The 9692-nt window shown below is 50.7% G+C and overlaps 3 protein-coding genes across 3 annotated transcripts; 1 reads left to right on the forward strand and 2 right to left on the reverse strand.

The window, feature by feature from the left end:
* Positions 1-2552: 2552 nt before the first annotated feature.
* Positions 2553-7329, reverse strand: LOC120413815 (uncharacterized protein K02A2.6-like). The gene has a single exon (XM_039574768.2). The coding sequence runs from the start codon at positions 7016-7018 to the stop codon at positions 2687-2689; it is 4332 nt and encodes a 1443-aa protein (XP_039430702.1). The 5' UTR covers positions 7019-7329; the 3' UTR covers positions 2553-2686.
* Positions 7330-7498: 169 nt separating this feature from the next.
* Positions 7499-8152, forward strand: LOC120413822 (uncharacterized). Its single transcript, XM_039574777.2, has 2 exons — positions 7499-7866; positions 7927-8152. The coding sequence occupies exons 1-2, from the start codon at positions 7628-7630 to the stop codon at positions 8150-8152; spliced, it is 465 nt and encodes a 154-aa protein (XP_039430711.1). The 5' UTR covers positions 7499-7627.
* A 6-nt stretch (positions 8153-8158) lies between these two features.
* Positions 8159-9661, reverse strand: LOC120413821 (uncharacterized). Its single transcript, XM_039574776.2, has 2 exons — positions 8789-9661; positions 8159-8729 (listed from the first exon to the last, which is right to left on the reverse strand). The coding sequence occupies exons 1-2, from the start codon at positions 9556-9558 to the stop codon at positions 8240-8242; spliced, it is 1260 nt and encodes a 419-aa protein (XP_039430710.1). The 5' UTR covers positions 9559-9661; the 3' UTR covers positions 8159-8239.
* Positions 9662-9692: the final 31 nt, after the last annotated feature.

Genomic DNA, 9692 nt, shown 5'->3' on the forward strand with positions numbered 1-9692 from the left:
AACGTTTTTCATCGTTTGTTATCATTACACACGTTTTTAAGCCAAACATAGATCTAGGGTTTTTTCTCAAAATTTATTTTCCCTAAAAGAACACCCAGTTAGCAAAATCTAAACTTAGAAATATGTATCCTCCCTGCAAAGGCTTATGAATTGATCTCAGTTGAAAGGTTCTCCAAATCTCTGAATTGCAAATGTAACATCCTGGAGCAGAACTGTTAAATTCTAATAAAAACACAATTGAATTGAATTGAATTATCATTACACACAAAGAAAAAATACTCTAAACTTAAAAAGATCGCTCGCTGGATTAAAAGTTCGCGTTGGTGAATATTCGTAGAAAGTTCAAACTTTTTAATTTAAAAGTTGGAAAGTTTTTGATACTACCATGCATATATGGAACAAAATCGTTGTATCGGTAAAAGTGTTTTACTTTTGATTGGAAAAGAAACCTTTTATAGCAAGAATAAACTACATTTAATACTACAGTGATAATTTCAGAAAAATGAGCTTGATTTTTATATTTATTTTTAAAAGTTTAAAACAGCATGCTGAAAAATATATTGTATTTAACGCTTCTGCTCAAGGTTGGCCACCATCAGAATCCAAGCTGTACCGATTCTTGCGGTACGCCACCGGTCACTTCCAAAGACCCCAGTCTGGACGATTCCGGATGCACGTTTCGATGCGCGACAGCAGTGTAGAGGATGGTCACGTTTCCGGCCTTCATCAGGACAGTCTTGCAGGAGTTGGCCGTTGATTCGGGAAGGATGGTCGACGTTTCCCGACTGGGAAGTGAAGTGCCTGAACGGGGAGTTCCCGATCCTGGAAGCGCATCCGGAACATGGGGTTGATGAGGCCTTCATCCTCCTTCGAGAATGACAGATTTACCGACTCGCTGTCCAGGTTCATTCGGCTGGAGCTGCACCATGGCGAGGTGAGCGTTTGTGGGCCGAAAGTTGCTAAAAGAGATGAACGTAAGTGAAGTTTGCTAATCACTGCACACATTCTCAATACTCACCGGTGTTGTAAAACGCTGGCACCGAGTGCAACATCTGCGCTGACCACCTACGATTATGCCGCTTCTCGTCGTCCTCGTCGGATCTCAGAAGTTAATCTTTTTGAACGCAAACTCGTTGTTCATGCGACGCTTCGGTAGCGCCATCTCCTCGATACCACCAACCACCGAATACAACCGGTGCGAATCCACATTCCTACCTCCCATCCTACAAAAGCAAACAAAATCAATCACAAACCCCACAAAACACCCAAGCTTCCTTCTTACCCATTCCGGTCTTGGAACAGCTGCAGTTCCTGCAGGAAGCTGGCCTTGTCCTTTTCGAGCACTCGAACTTGTCCCGCACCCGCACCACCCTCCTTCGAAGGCGTTCCGCTGCTGCTGTTTGGCACACGAAGGTTTCCGCGTCCGAGTCCTGGCTGCTGCCGCGGTCGGCTTTGCTTTGTGTCCTAGACTCACCAGCACCAGCACCACCGGACCCACCAAAGTGTTTGTTTACATTTGGAACTTAGTCGTACACGGTTACACGAGAACGTCAAAATGAAAGAAATTCTACAGTCGTATTAAAAGTTAAGACTTTTAAATAGAGAATTTGCAGCAAAGCTAAAAGACGCGTGTCGCCACCTATGAACAAATAGCGTAAACCTAGGATTTTTAGAAAAAAATGTGTTTTTTCCTTCCTAATCAACATTTTTATAAAACTTATGCCGGATTCGGATGAGAAAAATTATTTCCAACAATTTGGTGTATAACTTTCCAATGTTTGTTTGATTTTTCTATGAGAAAACTTTAAATTTAGAAAAAGATAGTAATTTGGACTATTTGGCAAGAAAGTCTGTCAAAAATCAATACAAATTGTTGAATATACGTTAACACATCTGTTATCAACTATATAACTGTTTATTTCATTGATATATACAGGGAAACTCATTTTTTCGTGTTCCAAAACATGTTTTTTAAAGAAAAAGGTCACAAATTTTTGCGCGCCCAAAAAATGATGTTCATTATTTTAATGCAAAAAATTTTTCTCCTCTTTTGCAACCAGTTTCATTAAGATTGATGCAGGGAATCATGAGAAATAAGCGATTTTGTTCTTTAATCGGCAGAAAGGCATACGATTTTAGGCAAGTAACCTCATTTTGGCGCCACCTACATTTGAAACGCAGCCGCGCTGCAAAACCTCAATCAGTTAGTAAGGAGAGTTTCAAAAACTGTAGCAGTAAAAGTTTTCATTTTTTAAATAAGAAAAAAAACTTTCCCTCCAGCACATTTTGGCAACTTTTTAATTCGAAAGTAAAATACTTTTGTCATTACAGTAATATTTTTTTGTGTGAGAACATCTTATTTTGCTTTTATATTAAAATGGGAATTGAAAATGGATGCTCAACATTCAAATGCGTTTTTCTCAAAACGCATGGTTTGTACATGATGCTTTTTGAAATGTTGGCGTCGAATTGGGTCCTAAAATGAAGCTTTAGATTGCTGATATTATTGTTTACAGCGATAAAGCTTATTTTTCTGAGTACAAATACTGTTAGGGCCGTTGCTAGGCTACTAAAAGACAGTTTTGGTTGTAGCGAGTAAACTGTTTATTACGTCCGACTGGTTTGCTAGTCGGGATTGAACTGACTTGCATCAGCTGTGCAGGTCAAGGCCTGCTACATCTCCCCCTTAAGAGATGTCGTACAAATTCAGCCACCGTGGAATTCTGGATGGTCGAATGGGACGTCGTGGACCAACAGGAAGTACCGGTGTCGGCGGCTTCGGCGGCGTTACGGGCTTGTCGGCGGGTACGGCATCTTCTTCAGGCAGCACAAAGTGGTTTGTGCCAGATCCACCTTCCAGTGGATCTTCGGTTCCAGGCAGGGCCGGTGGTGCGGGACTGTCCGGAACAGGAATGTCGATCTCGATGGGAGCTTCAGGTTCTTCCTGGTCGGCTAGCAGCATCGGTCGAGCTTCTTCGATCAGGATCTCCCACGGTAAACGTTGTTGGACTTGGTCAGGAACTTCAGCATCGTAGCGAGGGCGTAACTGGTTGACGTGCGAACTCACGATCCTCTGTCTTCCTTCCAGGTCCAGCTGCACGATGTAGTTGACGGAACCTTTCCGTTCGACGACACGGCCGGGAATCCAGGACTTGGTGTTGCGCTGGTGGTACTCGGCGTAGACCAGGTCATCGTCCATGAACTCGCGCTTGACGGCTCCATGCCGACGGTTGAACTGCTCGTTCTGCTTGTGGTTGACGGCGACCGGTGTGGCAGGAACAGGCTTCTTCAGCAGGTCAAGTGTGGTGCGCACCGGTCGTCCAAGGAATGCTTCAGCTGGAGACGTCATGTTCGGTGTGTTCCGGTTGGGCGTGGAACGGTACACCGACAAGAACGTTTGCAAGTGCTCCAGTGTGGGCGAGCCTTCCCCCTCACTCAACTTCTTGAGGCCACGTTTGAGTGAGTCAACGAATCGCTCCGCTTGGCCGTTTGACTGCGGGTGGTAGGGCGCAGTGCGGAGGTGGGTGACACCATTTGCACGGCAAAACTCCTCGAACTGCCCGCTGGTGAACTGCGTTCCGTTGTCTGAGACCAGGACGTCCGGGTTGCCGTAACGGGAACAGGTCTCACGAAGCATGTCCAGGGTTGCAGTTGCGGTTATGGCACGAGTGCGGAAGATCTCGGGCCACTTGGAGTAGGCATCCACGATGACGAAGTAGTAGTAACCATCGACTGGTCCAGCGTAGTCGATGTGGACACGTTGCCACGGCCTGTCCGGGAGAGGCCACGACTCGAGGGTCGCCTTCGTCGGGGATTTCGCTGCAGCAGCGCACGGTTTGCACTGGCGAACAAACTGCACCACATCGTCGTCTACGTTCGGCCAGTAAACGTAGCTGCGGGCCAGAGACTTCATGCGGTCCATCCCTGGGTGTCCGCGATGCAGGGTGCGAATGATCCGTTTGCGGAACTTGAGGGGTACGACGATCCGATCGCCGAACATCACACAGTCGTCGACGACTTGAAGTCCATCGCGCCGAGCGAAGAACTTTCTGACGTCAGGGTCAGCAATCAGCTTGGCGCTCGCTGGCCAACCTTCGTTGAGGAAACTCACCACTTGCTGGAGAACTGGATCCTTTCGCGTCTCAGCCACAATCATCTTGTGAGTGACTGGAAGGTTGCTGATTGAGTCGTCGAGGATGGCTCTGGCTTCGGATTCGACGTAGACGGCGGCAATCACGTAATCCTCATCTGGCCGGCTTTGGGATGACATCAGCCGGGAGAGGAAATCAGCGTAGCCGAAAGCCGTCGTCGAAACGTGCTGGATGTCGAAGTCGTACAGCAGGAACGTCAAGGCCCAGCGTTGAAGACGATTCGCCATGTAGACAGGAATGCCTTTCTTCGAGCCGAATACCTTGAGCAGCGGTTGGTGATCGGTTTGCAGGAGGAAGTGGCGTCCGTACAGCATCTTGTGGAATCGCGTGACAGCGAAAACCAGGGCCAGGGCTTCCTTCTCCACTTGTCCGTAGTTCATCTCCGCCGGCGTCAGTGAGCGAGAGGCGTGCGCGATGGCCTTCACCTCACCGGACGGAAATCGGTGCATGATGACGGCGCCGAGGCCGTACTTCGATGCATCTGCTGCGACAACGATCTCCTTGGACGGGTCATAGTGGGTGAGCAGCAGATCGGAAAGCAGGATGGCCTTGAACTGCTCGAACGATTTCTGGCATTCTGCGGACCAGCACCAGGGTGCGTCCTTCTTGAGCAGGTTGTCCAGGGAAGCCCGGAGCTGCTTCATCTGCTTCACGAACCGTCCGTAGTAGTTGATTGCGCCGAGGTAGGACCTCAGCTGCTGGACATCCTTCGGCGGCTGCATCTGGGCGATGGCCTCCGTCTTGGATGGATCGGGCCGAATGCCATCTTTGTCCACGATGTGTCCGAGGAACTTGATCTGTGGCAGGGCGAAACGGCACTTTTCGATGCGTAAGTGAAAGCCATACTCACGCACGCGCTCGAGAACAGCGCGAAGACTGCGATCGTGATCCTCTCTGGTGCGGCCAGCGATGAGGATGTCGTCCAGGTACGTCTTGACTCCAGGAATGCCGGCAACCATGCTGTTGGTGATGCGCTGGAAGGCTCCAGGCGCCGGCTTGACTCCAGGCGGCAGTCGGTTGTACTGGAACAGGCCACGATGCGTGTTCACGGTGAGCAGCTTTCGCGATTCCTCTTCGACCTCGACCTGCAGGTAGGCGTCAGACAAATCGAGATGTGTGAAGAAGTGTGCGCCAGCCAGTTCCGCGAAGAGGTCGTCGGGGTGAGGCAGCGGGTGACGGTCAGATTCAAGCGCGTTGTTCAGCCCCGTCGAATAGTCACCGCAAATCCTGACGGAGACGTTGTCCGCCTTGCGCACGACGACTATCGGAGCTGCCCAGTCCGAGAATTGAACTGGCGAGATGATACCGTTGTCCTGGAGCCGCTGCAGTTCTGCGTCCACCTTCGGAAGAGCGGCGTACGCCACTGGTCGCTTCGGGCAGTAGGTTGGACGTGCGTCGGGCTTGAGGTACAGCTTCACCTGCGCTTTGGTGCATCTACCCAGCGTGCTTCGGAACACCTCCGGAAACTGCTGCTTGAGTTGCTCGATGACTTGGTCGGGGCGTTGGTGCACGGCGTTGACCAAGTTGTTGATCGGAATAGACCACAGATCGAAAAGATCCATCGTCTCGATGCCAAGGACGTTGAGTTCGGCGCTGTCCGAGATGAAGATGCGTCCACGCTTGGTGACGCCTCCGATGGTGATCTCGGTCAGGAACTCGGCGAGAAGGTTGAGGCTGCTTCCGGAAGCCGTGACAGCAGATTCGTCGGTGGGTCGAGCGGCTGGCTGTCCGATGCTGGTCCATGTTTCTTGCGAAATGATGGTGATGTCGGACGCCGAGTCGTGCTGGAGCTTGACTGCTGTGCCGTTGAGCTCGACCGGAACGAACTTCCGCTTGCTTCCGATGTTGCAGACCGTGAAGATACCTTTCGACCTCACGTTCTCCTTGGGCTTCGTCTGCTTCGAGGTGGTGGGCTTGTTGCTGGAGCAATAGCCCTCTTTGTGTCCTTGTTGCTTGCATCTGGAACAGGTGTGCGAAGCGAACGGACACTCTCGAACGTAGTGGTTGTCCCCGCACTTCCAACAGGGCGTTTTCGGGGTTTTTGGTTTCCCCTGCGAGGCAGGCTTCTTCTGGTTGCGAGACACAATGTTGACGTTGCGTGCATCCTTGTTCTCCACCATCAGCGTGTCCTGCTTCAGGTTGGCCACACGGTGGCACTCTTCCACGAGGTTCTCCAGGGTCACCCTGCTTCGGGCAGAAACGCCTGCTGCGCCAGCGTCGCCGGCGGCAGCGCCTGCTGCGGCTGCTTCGACAGCTGCGGTTTCGTCGGCTTCAAGCTTGGAGATCAGTCGGGCTCGTATGTCCGCGTCCCGTGGCGATTGGAGTCCACAGACGAACCGGAGCGCTTTGAACTGATCCGAGGAAAGCTTGGAGAGCTGGAACGCTTCACAGTGTTTGTTCACCGTGGCAGCATACGTCGTGAAGTCATCCGCGTCGTTCTTGGCGTACTGCAAGCACTGGTAACGGGCGTGGAAAACGGATTTCTGCCGGCCGAAAAGCTTCTTGAGCTTCGCGACGGTCTCCGCCAGCGTGAAATCCCGGGGATGGTTGGGAAGAACCGTGTTGGAGTATTTTTCGTGGACGGGCGTGCTGAGCTTCCGTAGAAGCAACCTCACTCGAGCGGGGTCGTCGAGGTCCTTGCCGTCCTTGGTGAAAACGTCCTCGTACCTCCCGTACCAGCCATCGAAGAAGACTCCGGCATCCGGATCGTACTGGAACTCTTGAATTCCGCTTGCCAGCGACTCGACGATCCGTTCTGCGCCGCCAGCCGGATGACCCGGGTTCTGCAACCGTTCGAGAGTCTCCTGCTGCTTGGCCAATATGTCCGTCAGCCGCAAAATCGCGTTCTTCAAGTCCGGATCGGTCATCTTGATGACTTCTTGAGGGTTTGAGAGCTTCGAGAACTTTTCCGAGATTTTTTTTTCTCCTCGTCGCCAATTGTTAGGGCCGTTGCTAGGCTACTAAAAGACAGTTTTGGTTGTAGCGAGTAAACTGTTTATTACGTCCGACTGGTTTGCTAGTCGGGATTGAACTGACTTGCATCAGCTGTGCAGGTCAAGGCCTGCTACAAATACAATGGATTTTTAAATCAATTTTGAAAAATTAACCTCGTGGTCCTTCTTGACAGAAAAGATCCTACTTGACAGCTCGTTCCAAGGGGACCATAGTGATCAGAAATGGTTTTTGATCGTGTTTTTTACCGTTGTAGGTAAAATTTTTTATGTACAACGGCAAAAATTTCAGAAAATGTCCTGCAATTTCTTCTAAGAAACATTGAAGATTGGACCACGTGGTACTCGGCCAACTCATTAAACAAAATAATAGATTTATTTATTGTGATATGAAACTTCTCGTCAGCGTGTATTTAATGACAGCGATTCCTTCTGTCAAACTCACAAACTGTCAAAGAAAAGTGGTGACAGTCGAATCACCACGGTAAAATTTCATTAAAATAACTTAAAAAACAAACAGCAAAAATGGGGCGAAATTGCAGCGCAAAAAATTGTCAAAAAAACGACGCAAGAAATGTGAACACCTCTTTTTTCAAATTTCCCGACGACGTGACGCTTTGCGCGAAATGGATAGAATTTTGCGCCTCGCCCCAGCTCACGGCGGCATTCAACGCCTCGGGACCGTACGGAATCCGTGGGCGGAAGATATGTTCCGATCACTTTACGCGTGACTCTTTTCGCGCTCCGCTGAATACGCATCAAGGGTGAGCGTTTGAGGTGGGTTGGGACCTGGCAGTTGTGTAATATTATTTTTAAAATTATAGTCTGAAGTACGGCGCCGTTCCCCGGTTGAACACCAACGAGGAGGAATATTTGGATGTTGAGTACCTGGAGGATTCAGAAACAACCGATGTCACGACCAAAGTCGATACGGCGATGACTACATCCAAGAGGAAAAAAGTCGAGAAGCGATACTACGTGCAGGGCAGACACGACCTCTTTGAGGTTTTGATTCTTGAGGATCCGCAAGAAATGGACAATGAAAGCTGACTGAAGTTCAACAGAACTAATTTATGTAATTTTTAAAATGTAAATAATAACCCTGATCTCTCTTTTGTTATAAGTTATTTGGAATCTTCAATAGTAGTACTGTTCACCCTCCTCGGACGCTATCTCACTGATGCCATTGCTCTCGTACGACCCCTCGTCGTCGTCACTCGAAAACAGCAGCTCCTGCAGCTCCTGATGGTTCAAGTGGATCGGACAGACGGTCGCAATCACCTCCAGGAAGTCGGCGTCAAAGTGCGTAAAGCCGTACTCCTCCAGCTGGGCCCAGCGAATCTGCATGTTGAAGACGGCCGTCCAGCCGGGCTCGAACGTGTGCTGGAAGGAGAGCTTCTTGTTGCACTCCGGCACCTCGTTCGTGAGCTGTAACCGGACCTCGTATAGACCGGGCACGCCGTACACCAGCTGGACTTTCATCTCTAGGAAGCGCGGAGAGTGGCCGGTGTTGAGCTCCAGGCGCCAATTGTTGAGCAGGTCGTCCTCGTAACTTTCCTGCTGCCGATCGGTGGACTTGTTAAAGTCGGAGAAGTTCTCAACGCGGTAGTAAAACGTGTTGGGATTTCTGAAAGAGGTTGAGGTCGTTAGCTGAAGATTGACTCAGGTTGAGCGAACTGCTCTTACCCCTTCAACAGCTCATCCTGTTTGTCCAGCTTGTCGAGCAACTTCTGCTGCAGCTTGCACTTCTCCTCGAACGACACGGGTCGTACAAAGTAACGGAAGTTGATGTTCATCGGCGCAGCATCACCCGGAATCGGTCTCGTATCGATGAATTCCGCCGCTCCAAAGCTCGACCGCTGCTTAAAGTTGCTCTCGAATCGCAACCTCTTCGGGAAATTGTTGAGCGTTTCAATTATGTACTCGTACCGTCCCTCAAGACCCTTGTTCAACGTAAGGTACGCCGACATCCACTCTCCCCGGGGGAAAACCTCCAGCCGCCAAATCGAACCCAAATCGTCCACGACCTTCTGCGAGAAGATCCGCGTTGGCATCTGCTGCGGCCTAAAGTTCCTCAGCGTAAACGTGCCCACCGTAAACTGCGGCTTGGGCTCCACGTCCTGGGGCAGGTTCAGATCGCTCCCGGCCGCCTGATCGTCCCCATTCACCGCCCTCTCCAGCGCCTCCCGCAGCGGTTCCACCCGCGCCCCAAACCACTGCAACTTAACCAACCGGCCCGGCCGCAGTTGCTTCCGGCAGTGGGGACAACTCTCGACGTCCTCGGTGTCTTCGTCGGCGGCCCGGGTCAGCCACTGCCAAACGCAATCGTGGCAGAATAAAGCGGAACAGTGCGGACAAATGTGCGCATTTCGGGGCAGCTCGGCGCAAATCACGCACTGCAGCTGGTCGGAGAAGCGCTGAAGGAGCGAGTCGCAGCGGCCTGAGGCGGTGGCCATTCCGGAGTTGCGTAGGATGTTTTGGTGCGGAATCTGTTGCGCGGTGTTTTTGTTTTGGAGCAGCACGCTAACGTGAAATCACTCAAATACCTACCGGATCAGAATTTCGAGCAACTCCCCACAAACGTGTAGCT

This window comes from Culex pipiens, chromosome 2, assembly GCF_016801865.2.
Source record: "Culex pipiens pallens isolate TS chromosome 2, TS_CPP_V2, whole genome shotgun sequence".
In the NCBI taxonomy this organism is placed as follows: Eukaryota; Metazoa; Arthropoda; class Insecta; order Diptera; family Culicidae; genus Culex; species Culex pipiens.